Source organism: Pantherophis guttatus, chromosome 2, assembly GCF_059756535.1.
Source record: "Pantherophis guttatus breed Tessera chromosome 2, ASM5975653v1, whole genome shotgun sequence".
NCBI classification, from domain to species: domain Eukaryota; kingdom Metazoa; phylum Chordata; class Lepidosauria; order Squamata; family Colubridae; genus Pantherophis; species Pantherophis guttatus.
In genome coordinates, this window is record NC_142064.1 from 78880710 (window position 1) to 78898399 (window position 17690).

General features: G+C 38.4%; 1 protein-coding gene across 5 annotated transcripts in view; it reads left to right on the forward strand.

Moving 5' to 3' along the window:
* Positions 1 to 17690, forward strand: part of ADAMTSL1 (ADAMTS like 1) — a 489535-nt gene that overhangs the window by 427508 nt on the left and 44337 nt on the right. For all 5 annotated transcript variants that reach the window (XM_087886305.1, XM_034410498.3, XM_087886306.1 and 2 more), the window contains 4 exons: positions 7251 to 7461; positions 8730 to 8909; positions 11865 to 12018; positions 12725 to 13865. In XM_087886305.1, the coding sequence (XP_087742431.1) occupies positions 7251 to 7461; positions 8730 to 8909; positions 11865 to 12018; positions 12725 to 13865 (1686 nt within the window). The remainder of the gene's footprint in view (positions 1 to 7250; positions 7462 to 8729; positions 8910 to 11864; positions 12019 to 12724; positions 13866 to 17690) is intronic.

Here is a 17690-nt window from a genome sequence, read left to right on the forward strand (position 1 = left end):
AAAAAGTATTATTGCAATGTCAGGCGGCGCTTCTGATCATTTCTCCCTGGACTGAATTATAAAACTTTCTAGTGGTGAAATCTACTAATGGGAAATTTCAGCTACTTGGAGATTTATTAAATAAACCAGAGAAGAATGCAGGGTTCCCCCAAATTCCTCAATGTTGGCTGTTTCATTTTTTAGAAGGCTACAGAATAAACAAGGGGTCAACTTTTCTAGATTTGATATTTGTAAGAGATAGGACGAGAAGCTGCGGTTATCACTGGTTAATAATACTCAGTAGCAACCTGCAGCTACTAGAGAGATTTTGCTCATCTTATCAAAATCCCATTTTACTTCTTTGAGGTATTTCCTGATCATGAATCTCTATAATTTGTCATGTCACCTTTTGTGACCTTCTGACAAGCAAAGTCAATGGGGAAGCCAAATTCACTTAACAACTATGCTACTAATTTAACAACTGCAGTGGTTCACTTAACAATGGTGGCAAGAAGATGGAAAAACTCACTAAACGTCTTGCTTAGCAGCAAAAATTTTGGGCTCAATTGTGGTTGTAAGTCGAGGACAACCTATACTCATTTGCGAAAACCAGGCCTCCATTTTGAAATTAGAGCATATGCCTGGCAGTCCTTTTACCAAGCGAAGGCAGTTGCCAAAAAACAACATCTGTATCATTGCTTTCCAAACTGCTGAGCATTTCCTTCTCCTCTGGAAGGATCTTTCTTATTCTTCATTAGCCCTTTCATCTCTATGAAAAGAATAAATTGCTGTTTTCTGTCTCAAATGCAGCAGATTAAGAGCTGCTGACAACAGCACATTTTATTCCTTGCCAAAATTATTTCCTTGGAGCCTCATATGCACTATTATTCTGTCTATGTTCATGGCAGTGCAGTTTCCAAAATAATCTCTGAAAGTTTATTTTCTTATCAGCCAATCAGGATCTTATATACTTCTAGGTATACTCCTAATATGCTATATAGCAATGACGGTTAACCTTTTTGGTGCAGAGTGCCTAAAGCACGAATGTATGTGTGTGTGCCAGAACCCCCAAAATGTAATGCAAGCCCCCCCTTGCATGCGCCCCACCCGCACGCATGCATCCCGTCCCCCTTGCACCACATTTTGGCTTTCCAGGTTGGTGCAGGAGGCTTTCGAGGCCGAAAATGGGGCATGGGGGGGCTCGTGCAGCGCTCCTGTGCCCCGTTTTGGGTCTGGAAAGCCTCCTGCACCAACCTGGAAGCCAAAACATGGCGGGTGGCTACTTCTGGTCTTTGTGGGTACAGTTGGGTATGACTCTACATGACAGTCCTGCTGCCATCACCGCTACCTCTTTGCTGGTGTGAACGACCTGCACCGGCAGCCTCTTTGCCGACATGAGTCCCTCATGCCCAGTTTTGGCCTGGAAAGCCTCCTGCACCAACCTGGAAGCCAAAATGGGGCACGGGGGGGCCTCGCACGACGCCCCCACGCCCCATTTTGGCTTCCAGGTTGGTGCAGGAGGTGTTCCAGGCTCAAAATGGGGGGGCACGCGCGCGAATCCCCAAAATGCAATGCGAGCAGCCCCCCGTGCATGCACCCTGTCTTGCACACATGCATGCGTGCATCCCCCGCATGCGCCCCATCCCCATGCATGCGCGGCAGAGACCCAAAGATCAGCTGGCCAGCAGGAAGCGAACACGCATGTGTGATGGAGCTGGGCTGGGGTGACGGCCAGCGTGACGGCCGCAGAAAGGGCTCTGCGTGCCATCTGTGGCATGTGTGCTATAGGTTCCCCATCATGGCTATATAGGCTAACCTGGCTAGTTTGCCTTCTTTCCTTTTTTTTTTCATTCATTGTTCCTCTTTCTCTCCTTCCCCTTTGTCTTCTGTTCAGTTATTTATACGTTGGCTTTGTGCCTTTTGAATTAACAAGGAGTTATAAAATCCCAATTGATAGTAATTAATCTGCTGCTGTTCATCACGCAACTATTTTAAGCTTTTGATCTGTGTGCAGCTTAATTAATCAGAATACCCATTCATTCAGCTTTTCATGGAAATGTGGAAAGCAGCTGTTTTTTGGGAAAAAGAAAGAAAACAACATCCCATCCAGTATTATTGTATTTGTATCTGAACTGTTGTAAACTGGTAATGTGGAAAAATTATGAAACTATAATTCCCAAGCATGTGAAGTCAACACTGAATTCAAAGGAAAGAAATTGCATACAATTCAAGACATTTTGAGTTATGATAAAAAAAAATTAACTCTTATATAGGTTTTGTTTTGACATATGAAACACTTAATTCTTGTAATATTTTAGGAATTATTAGTGATAAATTATTTAATTTGTTGTATGAAGAGGTTGACTTTTTCTTCTTCTTTTTGATCATCTTGGACTTTAAGAAGTGATCTTGGATTAGACTAGCTACAGTGAGCATATCATCTATGGTTGTCTGAACAGGCAATTTTTAAAAGTCCCATTGAAATATATACATACACATATTTTAAAAGGGTAAATAAAAACTAACACCAAATACCATATTCTATAAAATTCTCTCCAAAATTTATATTTTCCAAAATCTTGAACAAGAAAGCCTGTTCAAATAATCATTGGCCATCTCTGCATCCAAAAAGATCCATGAAGCTTGCTTTTTTTAAATGTTTCTCCAAATATTCCAAAATGTCCATCATATTTCTTACATTGTACTTTAAATGTCTTTTACATAAGAACCCACATTGAACCTCATGAATAAATTCTTGAAAAATTGTTTTCATCCTGTCAGCTGGACTCATTATGAACAACTTGTACTCATTATTTAATAATGATATTGGCCTGTAGTTTCTTGTTAAAGTCTTGTCCTTCTATAGGTATTAATGCTTTACTGGCTTCTTTCCAATTCTCTGGCATTTTTCCTCCCTATAGGATAGAGTTCATCTTGTTTTGTAACGGCTGTAAAAGTTCATCCTCAAAATATTTATAATAAGAACCTGATAATCCATCTGGTCCAGGCGCCTTTCCCAGTTTAATCTTTTTTATAGCTCTAAAAACATACTTTATTGGGGAGTTTTATAATATTTTTATTAAGGACTATATTAAACAGATAAGACAAATACAAAAACATAGTACAAAAATACATAGAAAAGAAAAAAATGTTTAGAAAGTACAGCTCCCCCCCAAAAAAACAGAAAGAAAAAGAAAATATAAGAAGAAACTTCTCCCTTCATTCTCAATAAATATATTCAGCATTAACAAGTTATTACTGCATCTTACAATACAACCAAATATCTCTTCTTTACATACCTCGCCCTATTTTTATAAACTCATTTCTAAATCTTCAGCTCTCCTTATTAATTAGCAAAGATCCAGTAAAAATTAACAAAAATACCTAATGACCTAAGTATATAATTATCTTTTCCATTTAGTCTAAATTCCCCTCCTCCCTCTTTTAACAATTAAACATTCCCCCCCAAAAATTGAAACTATTAAACATCTCCAGAAATCATAACTCCTTATTCAGATATCAAAAGACAGTTTAGACAGTTCCAAAAGAAAAGCTATCCTATCCAGATAACCATTAAACAGCACCAGAAATAAAAACTTGTTATATAATCATAATCAGATAAACCAGTTTTATATTTTTAGAAACTTTCTTTTTATTGTTCTGTTCCTAATCTGTCTTTGTTACTCTGTAATCCTCAGTAAATTTGTTTCTTTCTTTGTTTTCGCTAGAGAGATGTCACTTTTTTTATACAAATTGGAATAATATTGATGAAATGTTTTTTGAACTTTTTGAATGCTTTTTTGCTTTATCCATTTGCATTCTCCATTAATACAGTATCTCCTTTATTTTCTAGACACTTCCCAGATTTCTTTGCAAATCATTGGAATCCTATTTGATCATCAAGTTATATTTTAGTATGTTTTACAAAATTGTAGGAGATAACTCTTTGCTTCAGTAGATCACTACTACTGGCGATAGGAAAATCTATAAACATTTCCAAAAATGCTGTACAGAATATGCAGAATTTTCTGATGCAGGCCAGTGAGAATAAACTTTTTTCTTGTAGTAATATCATCGAATAAATATTTCAGAAAGTTTGGATTTAACAGCAAAAACAAGGTTCTCCATCTGATGTAATTGTCATTCTTAATGTGGCAAAAGAGGAAAATAATTAAATACTTGAAGCCATAACTATATGACTTAATTTCAGTTACTTTTAAATAAAAAACAAACTATAGTTAACTCTGTTCCATCAGTTGAAGTCTAGCCTATTGCATCCCATTCAAAACCAAATATAGCCATCAAACAAGAGTAAGTTGTGCATCTCTGTTTTGGCCTAAGAACTTGAACTTCCTGTTGGAGCAGCTGAAATCTATTTAGATAGCTGTTTGTCCTTAAAAATTGGCACTACACTCCAACAAATAAGTGACAGATTGGAATGTATGTCTTTAACAAGCCAAATGACATTCCACCATGATGAGGACAGGACCATGGAAGATAATTACAAATATATTTTATTTTGGAAGAAGAAACAATACATTGTTAGACTTCAAGGTATTGAGTTATTAGTCAACAAATAAGCATGGACTACCCAACAGACTCAATGACATTAAAGGAATAATGTTTATTAATTCATTAAATCGGGTATTAATAATATAGCCAAAGATCTGTTATCTTTCTTATTTTGCTCATTCTCATTCAACCTAAATGTTCAAAAATCCTACAATTTGAAAATGAATGGGCACATATGGTTAGGCATCTTGAAATTTGTTAAATAAATAAAGTTACAACAGCACTGAAATAATAGAATAGAATAGAACAGAACAGAACAGAATAGAATTCTTTATTGGCCAAGTGTGATTGGTCACACAAGGAATTTGTCTTCGGTGCATAAGCTCTCAGTGTACATAAAAATACATTCATCAAGAATCATAAGATATAACACTTAGTGATAGTCATAGGATACTAAATAAGCAATCAAATCATACTAGGAAACTAAATAAAACAATATAAATTGTAAAGATACAAGCAACAAGGTTATAGTCATAAGTAGGAGGAGATAGGTAATAGGAAGGATGAGAAGAATAATAGTAATACAGTCTTAGTAAATAGTTTGACAGTGTTGTGAGAATTAATTGTTTACAGTAGCAGAGTGATGGCATGTGGGGAAAAACTGTCCTTGTATCTAGTTATTCTGGTGTGCAATGCTCTATAACGTCATTTTGATGGTAGAAGTTGAAACAATTTATATCCAGGATGTAGATATTTTCACAGCCCTCTTTTTGACTTGTGCAGTATACAGGTCCTCAATGGAAGGCAGGTTGGTAACGGTTGTTTTTTTCTGCAATTCCAATTATCCGTTGAATATGTCTGTCTTGTTTGGTTGCAGAGCCAAACCAGAAAGTTATAGAGGTACAGATGACAGACTCAATAATTCCTCTGTAGAACTGAATCAGCAGCTCCTTGGGCAGTCTGAGCTTTCTGAGTTGGCGCAGAAAGAACATTCTTCGTTGTGCTTTTTTGATGACGCTTTTGATGTTAGGTGTCCATTTTAAGTCTTGAGATATGATAGAACCTAGACACTTGAAGGTCTCTACTGTTGATACTGTGTTGTCTAGTTGTCTAGAGGTGGTAGTATAGGAGGTTTTCTCCTAAAACCTACCACATTTCTACAGTTTTGAGGGTGTTTAGTTCAAAATTGTTCCAGTCGCACCACAAGGCTAGTTGTCCAACCTCCTGCCTGTATGCAGATTCGTCATTGTCTCAAATGAGACCAATCAATGTTGTATCTTCTGCAAACTTCAGTACTTTAACAGAGGGATCTTTTGAGATGCAGTCATTGGTATACAGAGAGAAGAGAAGTGGAGAGAGCACACAGCCCTGGGGGTGGGGGTGGGGGGCTGTGATAATTGTACAGGTATCTGATGTGATTTTGCCTAGCTTCACCTGCTGCTTTCTGTCATTTAGGAAGCATATGATCCACTTACAAGTATGTTCAGGTACAGCTAGCTGATTTAGTTTAGTTAGAAGGATATCTGGAATGATGGTATTGAATGCTGAGCTGAAGTCTACAAAGAGGACTCTTGCATGGAGATTCAAGATGTTGTAGGATGTAGTGAAGAACCATGTCAATCTATTTGCGCAGTAGGCAAATTGCAGGGGGTCTAATAACAGATCCGTGATGGTTTTCAGGGTGGGCACTAGCCTTTCAAAGGTTTTAATAACTACAGATTTTAGAGCAACCGGTCTGACGTCATTCTGTTCCTTGGTGGAGGGCTTCTTCGGCACTGGGATGATAGTAGAGTGTTTGAAGCAAGAAGGAACATAGCACATCTCTAGTGGTTTATTAAAGATGCGGGTGAAGATGGGGGCCAGTTGGTCAGCTCAAGCTTTTAAGCAAGAAGGAATTATCTTGTCTGGGCTGAAATTAGTGACTTAATGACCATTTTTCAGTTATCATCTTTGTAGCATCCCCATGGTCACATGATCAAAATTCAGTGGCTTGGCAACTGGTTCCTATTTATGACAGTTGCAGTGTCCCAAGGTCATGTGATCACCTTTTGAGACCTTCTGACCAACAAAGTCTTTGGACTCAGCCTTCCATCCTTTCGAGGTAGGTAAAATGAGGAGCCGGATTGTGGGGGCAATAAGCTGACTTTGTGTAAAAAGAACACCGCTTAGGGGGGACCGAAAGCCCTACTAAGCAGGTATATACAAAAGTATGAAGGCTATTGCTTAACGCATTGTAAGCCGCTCTGAGTCTCCGGAGAAGGGCGGCATATAAATCAAACCAATAAATAAATAAATAAATAAATAAATAAAGTCAATGGGGAAGCCAGATTCACTTAACAACCGGGTTACTAACTTATCAACTGCAGTGATTCATTTAACAACAGAGGCAAGAAAGGTCATAAAATGGGGCAAAAATCATTTTAAAAATGTCTCATTTAACAACAGAAATGTTGGGCTCAATTGTTGTCGTAAATCGAGGACTATCTGTATAAAACACAACAGTAAAATTAAATACATTTGAAATCCAGGTAAGTAGACATATTGATGTATTTTAAATTCTGGATCCAGAGTAAGTTACTTTACCATGGTTCCCAGTGACAGCCACAGGATTTACTAATAAGTAAGAATCATGGAGGATACAACTAGATTCAACCTAGTATAGAATCAGAATCAAATCAGAATTTATTTTTTATTTTTTTGCATAATTATGGAATATGTTTTCTTTCACTTCAGAATCTTTTTCTTGGATTTCCTTTCAGGTGGGAGATGGGAAAATGGAGTTCTTGCAGTCTCACCTGTGGTGTTGGATTGCAAATCCGTGAGGTCTTCTGCACTCATCTCCTCTCAAGAGAGACTAATGAGACAGTGACTTTGGAGGATAAGCTATGTCACAAACCCAAGCCTACAGGGGTACAAGCCTGCAACCGTTTTGACTGTCCTCCATCTTGGTATCTTCAAGAATGGCAACAGGTACTCATAACAGCTTTTCCTACATCGGTATCTCTTATCCTATTTAACCTCTATATAGACATTCTACTTCTAAGTATCTCTATAAACCAACATTCTTATTTAAATTATTTTAACCTCTATTCAGAATTCAGTCTCATGACAAAAATCTCCGTTAAGTTTTATGCTTATGAGTAATATAATTTTGATGCGTTTGTCTTTGTGTGTTTTATAGTTAGGGTTTTTTGGGGTTTTGTGTGTGTGTGTGTATATTGTGCCTTTTTTTTGTATTGTGTATTTTAACTTTTGGAAACTTAATAAATATTATATTTTTTTAAAAAAAGAATGGCAACAGGTAAATTCCAGTTCCCAAGGGGAAAAAAAGCCTACCTGTGTCTGCTATTGGTGGCTGGAAATGGGAGGGATACTAATCTTAGAATTATAAATTCCATTTATGCTTTGATTTGTTGCCCACTGACCTCAGGTGAAACCCTATTCAGTTCTTTTTGCTGATTTGAGGAAAAACCCCATCCAGCAAATTCCTATCTTACATCCACTTTTATCTACTGATCATTTTATCTAGAAATATTAGTGAGGCCTTTGAATTCTTTCGGAGAAAGTCTGTCAAAAAGTTCTAAAGTTTTAATGTTTGGGCAGGAAGAGTTTTTGTCAGTGTGATCCACAATATCTTGCTGCTTTCAACAGAATGAGGAAAACAACATTGCACTACTGTACATGTTCCACCCCTTTGGGCAGGTGCATGCTGTCAAAACAAACATAGAAAAAGGACAGACATTGCGATGCAATTGTCACACACACACACACACACACACACACACACACATACACACAGGGCCAAATACTACAGATCACTGGCTCTTAGTAACGCTCCACAGGTTTAATGTTTTGGCTGTTCAAGCCTGTCCTTTTAATTAGAAACATTGTTTTAAACTAGAAAGCCAACTTCGTTATCAGCCATTATCTTATCTCTTTCCTTTTGCCTTCTTTCCAAAAGAAAGTAGATATAGCATCTCTTTAACACAAAGTGGCCTAAAAGTGTTTGTATGATTACATCTTTTTCAGCCTTTGTTTTATTGTCAAAGAGAAAGGGCTTTATAAAACCCAGAATGCATATTAAAAACCTGCCCCAGAACATTCTATCATAAGGCCTACTATTCCACATGCTGTTTGAAGCAACCCATTAACTTTTATGAGATACCGGTCAGTTTGTTGCAGCCCATTGCTGCTCATGTTTCTCAGGCTCATAAGCTTCTGCTGCAAATGTTCTCCAGTGTTCACAGACATGCGGAGGTGGCATTGAGAGACGGGAAGTTCTTTGCAAGCAGCGCATGGCGGATGGAAGTTTTCTAGAACTTCCAGAAACTTTTTGTTCCGCTTCACGGCCAGCTTCCCAACAAGCCTGCAAAAATAAGGACTGCCCCCCTGAATGGCTCCTCTCGGATTGGACACAGGTATGAAATAGTAGTAGAAATAGAAACTGGATTATTATTATTATTATTTTTGTTTCCTTTTCTTTGCACCTGAATTTTACTTTTGATACAGTAACAAAAATACTACCTTTTGTTAAGGTAGTATTTTCCACTAAAGTCTTGTAATCTCTAGATTGGATTTATGCCAGGTATAAAGACAGCTGTTTTATTCATAATTGAGAATATATATTTTGCTTATTATTGTATTTAGATGCTTTTGGGCTGACCCAATTATGCCAGGTAATATTATTACTAGTAAGTCTATAGGCCTGTGATGATGAACCTATGGCACTCATGCCAGAAGTGGCACACAGAGCCATCTCTGTGGGCACGCGCACCGTCACCAGCTGCTCTTCTGGTTTTCGGCGTGCGCATGCACACCAGCCAGCTGGTCTTCCAGTTTCTGGCGCTCCGGCGCACACACCTTCCAGTTTGGGCACTTAGTGCCGAAAAAGTTAGCCATCACTGATATAGGCTAATGAATCTGCAGAATATGCCACCTATGGAAACCACTGAGAGTCTTTCAGAATATGAACTGCAGTTGGTAAAAAAACAAATTTAAGCAACCCACTGAATCCCCCGTAACTATAGGTCCATGGTCAAAAAATTAAGCCATGAGGTATTTTGTTATTTTTTGAAATTATTTCTGTATTGTAAAAGTAGAGAAGACTAACGATAACAAAAGTTTTTTTAAAAGTTACACAGATTGCCAGAATAGGGTTTTCATGCTAGCTTAAATTTAGTAGACTTCGCTGTTGTACTGTACTAAGGGCGAAACAACACTATCTAGAATAGAGTCAGTGCTTCTGCTGTATAAATTAAATTTCAGTGGATTGGTGAGTAAGTGAGACATTTCTGTTGTCATTGATCTTTCAACTATGACAGCCCTTGATAAAACTCCAAGGAATATTTACTGGAACTTCGTTAGAAATCCAGGATCAATGTAAGAATATTAAGGCTGGGGCCAATCTGACTGAACACTGCATTTTTTTGTGCTCAAACTATAGAGCAAAATTAAGAACATACTTCAGAAGAATATTTAGACTTTCTACTAGTCTAGTATATTATTGCTATCTAATCCACATGCCTTTTTATGTGAATTATATTCACATAACGCTGACTTATGATCCTTAACTAAGTATGGCTTTTCCTCTTCCTCCTGCTCATTTCTTTCCATTCCTTCTTCATCCAAGAAGCAAGCAATTAATTTGGTTGTTGAAAAACATTATATTCATGCCAAGATGGATATGCACAATGTAAAGAGCTTAACTAATGGATAATGATCTAGCCTGACAGCCCAGCCAAATAAATAGATTATCTAGATAAATCTGCTGTTAGAACATGTACCCTCTCTGAGGTAAATAGGCATCTGTCTATTCCTCAGGCAGTGTTCATTATTTTGCTTTTAATCATTCAAGGTATACATTGGAATCTATGCTACTCAAAATTTTAGATAACGAACTGTTTTCTTCCACACCTGGGAATATTTCATTTCTTTTTCTTACATTTTAACTTCTAGGTTTATGATCCTCCTCTTCTAAATATTTATTTTATTTATTTAGATTTATATGGCCACCCAATTTGTGTAATCACAACTCAATAAAACCAAATGAAAACCCCAAATTACATTTCAAACCAACACAATCAACAAAAACAAAGCATACAATCAGGGCCAATCAACACAGAATCTACCTCCCAACGACAGGTTCATCTACTGCATCATCCTGGCCTAATGCCTGAGGGGAAAACAAACTTCTGAAGCTTTCCTAAAAACTAGCAGGTTTGGGGGACAATCGATTTGGGGGAGATGGGGAGACGTCTTTCAAAAGAGCAGGTGCTGCAACTGAGAAGACACATATTCTAAATCCCATCAAATGATGTCGCTTCGGGACTTGGAGCATGTTATAGCATGTGGGATAGACAGATAGTCCAATAAAGGAGAATATTTGTAGCTCAGGACTGAAATGAGGGGCGCTTGGTGCTCTCTGAGCTTGGTTGTTTACTTGCCATCGTTTCATTACAGTGCACTGATGATGCTACCTAGTTTGGTAATGAAACAGCACAAGTGGTCTGGCAAATAATCCAGTCCTGTGATATCTTGGGCTTCATAGTCATAACCAGCACCTTGAATAGCACCTGGTGGCCTATACAGTTCATGCATTTCATGTATTACATGCCCGTGTCAATGTGACCTATAACTATTTGCACTGTGCATTATTTAAGGGCAGTCCCATGAAGAATCCATTGCAATAGGCCATCTTGGAGTAACTAAGATGTAAACCTTTTTTCTTGATGCTTCAGCTGGCACAATTGGTATGCAAGCTGGAGTTCTGCAAAGGCCCTCCTAGCCACCACTGCCACCACCTTGAGCAGGAGATATGAGTCCAGGAGAACCTCCTACATTTGCATTGTTTCTGACTGATCTAGAATGTAACAGTGCACACAGTTTTGGGGGCTCCACAGTTATTTAAGTTACTGCTGTATGAGGTGCATTACTTCCTGATGCTGGCTCCACGTTAAGGTCCTGGTTACCACCTTTAAAGCTCTACATAGCTCAGGACCACATTACTTGCAGATTGTGCCTCCCTGAAGATATTGGCCCATCCTACTAGGTTAGATAGGGTGGGTGCAGTCCAGGTCCACTCCCTTGCAACCTGATGGGACCTCCGAGATCCTGTGGCGGAAAGCAACCCCTCCTTCCTGGGAATCCAGACTACATTCCACCACAGCTACACCCTTTTGGTGACATCCCAGCTGGTTTGAACAGCTCCCACCTGAGATCCAAGGAAGTCTCTACTCTTTTAGCGTTCCAGAAGGCCATGAAGATCTGGCTTATCCCGCAAGCATTGGGGATTGAGCCAGAGTTAACTCCAAGGTTAACAGGTAGTAACTAATGAACATTTAATCTTTCCTAAGCAGCTGTTGTTCTGTTCCCAGTGTTCTGTTAGCTGTGGAGAGGGAACCCAGACACGAAATGCCATTTGTAGGAAAATGCTAAATACTGGACTTTCTGCCATTGTGAACTCATCACTGTGCCCATCTCTGCCACTCTCCTCCTTGGTCAGACCATGTGTGCTCATGACTTGTGCAAGTAAGTATAGAAGAAGTTCTGGAGGGGAATTGGGAAGATTGGGACAATTTCCTGGCCCAAGAAAATACATGGGGGCTAAGGAAATTAAAGGCAAAACTTTTGGAGGGGCATAGTTTGGGGAAGTACAACATAATACTGTAATTATTAACAATAATAGCAGAACAGTGCCAGAGTAATGTGTTTTATACATTCATTTAAATCAGGGGCGCCCACTCTCTTTCAGTCAGATGGCTACAATCCAAAACATGGACAAGGTCAGGTCAAGGAAGTAGATGAAAGCAGAACAGCACAGAAAATATATTTGTTTTAAATTTAAATTTAACTATTATAATTAAAATGCTTTGGAGTAGGCATTACTAGTGCTTCCTTAAATCAAACATGCATTTCTTTGGAATCTGAAGGCTACAGCACAAGCCTAGAAAATGATGCAGCCTTTTTAACGGAGGTACTGCATTTTATGGCCCATCTGCAGATGCTCATGCAAATGACATCCCAGGCTTAAATTTTCTGTAGTAACTTCCCCATTGTATTGCAGACTATATGATGGGATCACCCATCAGTGATATGGAGTCCATGCAGGAAACAGATACATGGGCATAGGAGCATTAGTGGAAAGAAAAAAGAATCCTTTAGTCCTTTAGTCTATTAGGTTGAACGTGCAAATGTGATGTGACACCACATCCTAATAATGTTACTTGCATTCCAGGATATCAGAGACCAGCTCACAAGCAACCCCCTTTAATACTGGCTCAAAAGAAAGTTTTTATCCAGACACGAAAGCAAAAGAAGTTGCATTTTGTTGTTGGTGGATACGCCTACCTGTTGCCCAAGACTTCCGTCATTCTTCGATGCCCTGTGAGACGATTCCGGAAGCCAATGATCACCTGGGAGAAAGATGGCAAACGACTCATCAGCTCTGTTCACGTTACGGTCGCGCCGTATGGCTACATGAAGATCCATCGATTAAAGCCCTCAGATACCGGCACATACACTTGCACAGCAGGACCAGCTCAGGAGCATTTTGTGATTAAACTCATAGGAGGCCACAACAAATGTACTGCCACCTTGTCATCCGGGATAAAAGAAGACGAATCCTCAAGGAAGGTCAGTCTGAATGAAGCTTTGCATGGCCAGGAGAAGCATCAGAATAAAATTCTCTTCAACGGAAGCAAAACTGAAAAACGAGGACTTGCCTCTGGTCCTAGCCACCAGTATGATGACATTGTCTCAAGGCTTCTGGAATACAGAGGCTGGCCTCGGGTGAGTGCAGAGCCATGGGAAGCCCAGGACTCCACAGAGAGAAATATTTCTTCAGAGGAAGACCAGGGTCAGGACTACAACCTGCCTTTCACTATGGTCGCCAATCAGGATCGTTTAGATGACATCTTAAAGAATTTGTCTCAACAGCCTGAGGAACTGAAGGATGTCTATAGCAAGCAACTTATCTCCCAGCTGGCCCATGAAATTTTCAAGAGCCATTTGGAGCATCAGGAATCTTTTTTCAAAACCCAGGGAAGCAGAGTCAGTTCTGCTTCAGTGGAATTTCCATTCACTAAGCATTTTTCTGAGTTTAACAGATTATTGAGAACATCTTCCTCCGAAGCCCACTTGGGCACATCTCTAGAACTCGTAAATGGTTCACGTGGGCCGCACAAGAAACCTGCCATCTTGAAGAAGATCTCTGCAGCACAACAACTATCCGCGTCTGAGGTTGTCACCCATTTGGGGCACACTGTGGTTCTGGCCAGCGGGACATTAAGTGTACTTCTTCACTGTGACTCTGTTGGAAATCCAAGGCCAATCATTACCTGGGCGAAGAATGGAGAAGCTGTGCAGTACAACAAGAGGTAATAAAATACTAATTTTATCTACACGGACATACAAATATACATAGAAAATTTTGATTTTCCTTTATTTTCATGCATTCTTTTTACATTGTCTAGTGGCATTTTGTTTCAAAACACTTTTTTTCGACTGTCATACTAATGGATGTGTTAGAGACGATTCTACAGGGGCAGATAATTGGTTGAGTAAAACTCTTAGTTGCTTAAAATCTAGGACATTCATTCCTAATTTGAGATCCTCCAGAATCCAGATATGTTGGATTACAGTTTACAAAATCTCCAGCCCTCAATTGTTGAACATAGAATAGAATAGAATAGAATAGAATAGAATAGAATAGAATAGAATAGAATAGAATAGAATAGACATGGGGAAACTAAAAAAATAACAGGTTTAGTTCTACTCTGCTGTAAAAATGAGGCAGAAGAATAGACAGTTATATTTCAGAGTGGAGGAAAAATATTATTTTAAATTTTGCCCTATACAAGTATATACAAAACTAAAACCTACTAAGTAGAATACTGGCACATAATGGAAAAGTTTCAAATTCAGCTGTCCAACTTCTCATTTGCAATTTATAGAAAAGGTATTTTTAAAAATCAAGAAAGTGTTTTTGAAATATGTAAGGAAAATTTATCCAGTTCTATTATTCTAGAAACATACCATTTTATTTAGATGTAGGTTGTGTAGAGAGTGTTTGCTCTACAGTCCAGGAATGTTCATTAAAGTGGTTCATACTACTCTATGCAGAAATGAAAGATAGATGGTTGCATTCTAAAAGTGAATGTTTTACAACTAACACAAGTGTTAAAATTATTAGCAAAGAATTAGATTACTCTAGAACAACTTTTCTGACCTTTCTAACTCTAGATTAAGGTCACAGTCTGCATGACACTCAGAAAACCTTTAAAAATTATTCAGGTAATGTCAGGTTTTAGAGCAACAAGAATGGAATGAATTTGTCAATTCCCGATTAGATTAGATCTCTTAATCCAATGTTTGCATTAGATTTAACATACATATAAGTGGGTTTTTGATTTCATGATTAGTTTTCTACTATGCCTTTGTCCCTCCTTATTCTAAAAATTTTAGAGGGGTTTTGAACAAACCTATCTTCCATTTATAATTGTACAGTGTTTTCTGAAGTTGTTTGCATCTTTTTTTCTTACTGCAGAGATTCCACTAAGAAAGAGACAGTTTAATAGCATGTTATTTATACTCCGCCATTTGGATGCAGCTCTGATCTCATCCAAATTGATTATATATTTAAAATATTTTGATCCTTCCTAGCCTCCAGAGAATTCTAGATGGCAATAGGTGATGCTGTACATATGAGCAATGGGTACAATAGGTCAAGGTATTTATCCATTATAACCCTAATTCATTTAAGTTCACTATCATGGTTTCCCTTTAATAAATCCCAAGGATTGCTATTCACTGATATTGTTAGGAATTGCTTAGGGATTCTTAGTTTCCCTCCCCCAAAACTCAGAGGTAACTGAGAAGGGACCTCACCTCTATAATATGGATATCATATGTATTTAGTGTTTCAAAAGGAACTGAAATCCTTAAGTAGAAAAATGTGTGGTGAGCTGCTGCAACTTTTCCTAGCTTTTTTATGTACAGTAATATGATTTTTGATAAATGAACAGTATTTCCATGTGATACAGTCATTCCCCACAGTTTGTTCGGGAATCTTTGGTTCAAGCATTCTCTTGACACATATTGCAAAGTTATATCATAGATGCTTTTACACTAGGATCACAATTTATTTCTCCCATGATTTTTTTAAATTCCAAAATAGTCTCAGGGCAGGTTGCATCTGGACTAAATCACCCATTACGGGTATCAAATATATCACAAGGGGCAATATGAATTTCTTTTCAGGTGCAAAATTATGGGTGATGGGGAAGGAAGTTGCTTTTAGTAAGAATCAGTTTAAGCTGCACCAGATCCTCAAATTCAGTATCTTGGCAAAGATCTCCATTTAAATCTATATTTCTGAGAAGAAAATAGAGTAATTTGCTTAAATATTTTTCCTTTTGATGTTTTTCAAGGCAGATGTTTCCTTCTTAATATCATTTTGGTTGGCAAATATAGGCTCTCCACATAATATCTATCTATCTATCTATCTATCTATCTATCTATCTATCTATCATCTATCTATCTCTATCTTCTATCTATTTATCATCCATCCATCCATCCATCTATCTCTCTATCTATCTATCTATCTATCTATCTATCTATCTATCTATGTTATGTAGAGATCTTATATTTGTAAGATATATTTCACATCCATTCTTTCTCTTTCAGCCTATTCCAGAAAGATTTAGGCTTTTAATAAAATCAGAAACAGATGCATTATGAACACCTTCATTTAAAATATCATTTGAGCACTATTACCTGTGATTTTTAGCAACATGCAGAGTTACATAGGAAAAATAAAGTTTAACTGATCAAGGAGCAGTTTATCTCCTTGATCAGTTTAGCTCATGATAAACTGAGAAGTTTATCATGAGCTATACTTGGGGAAAAAATATGAATTATATTTTTATAAGGCATTTCAGGTAAATACATTTTCTGTTTTTAATAGGCAGAGAGAAGTGTCCTATACCAGGGTTGACCTTCATTTTGAAAATTCCTCTAGAACTTCTGATAGTTTAGCATAAAATCATTATTGTTTACATTTACTATTACTTTATTATCTTCCTCTTGAATAGCTGGGCTAGAACTGCAGTGATTCACTTAAAAATGTGGCGAGAAAAGTCATATATGAGGCAAAACTCACTTAACAAAGTTCTCACTTAACAACATAAATGTTGGGCTCAATTCTGGTCGTAAGTTGAGGACTACTGTTACTTTTAAATATGGCTAGCCAAAGACCACTAAACAACTCTTGACCTGGAGCCTTATATTGTAATTTTGCTATTAGCTATGTGTTAATATCTAAGATTAACACTAAGGGACACAGTGGCTCAATGGCTAAGACGCTGAGGTTGTTGATTGAAAGGTCGGCAGTTCAGCGGTTTGAATCCCTAGTGCCGCGTAACGGGGTGAGCTCCCGTTACTTGTCCCAGTTTCTGCCAACCTAACAATTCGAAAGCATGTAAAAAATGCAAGTAGAAAAAGAGGGACCACCTTTGGTGGGAAGGTAACAGTGTTCCATGCGCATTTGGCGTTTAGTCATGCCGGCCACATGACCATGAAGACATTTTTGGACAGCGCTGGCTCTTTGCCTTTGAAATGGAGATGAGCACCGCCCCCTAGAGTCGGGAACTAGCACATATGTGCGAGGGGAACCTTTACCTTTAATATCTAAGACTATGTTGTTTATGAAGTTACTTAAAAGTGCTGATGTGCTGGAAAGGATACAGGTAGTCCTGAACTTACAACCATTCATTTAATGACCATTTAAAAAGGAAAAAAAATGTGACTTGCGACTGGTTCTTGCACTTAAAATTGTCACAGAATGCCGCTTGGTCATGTGAACAAAAACTGGGCACTTGGCAACCAGCATGTATTTTTGAGAGTTGCCACGTGCCAAGTCACGTGATCACCATTTGCAACCTTCCCAACCTGCTTCCAACAGACAAAGTCAATGGGCGAAGTCGGATTGCCTTAACAACCACATGATTCCCTTAACTCAGGGGTGCCAAACTCAAGGCCCATAGGCTGGATCTGGCCTGCAATGTGGTTAGATCTGGCCGGGGCGCTGCTCTGGAAACAGCCGAGGACCAGCGCCTCGGCCTCAGGCCAGCCGGTGCTGATTACAACTTGGTGGCAGCCATCTGGGCCAGAATGTGGTCAGCCTTAGATCCGTGGGGCCCTCC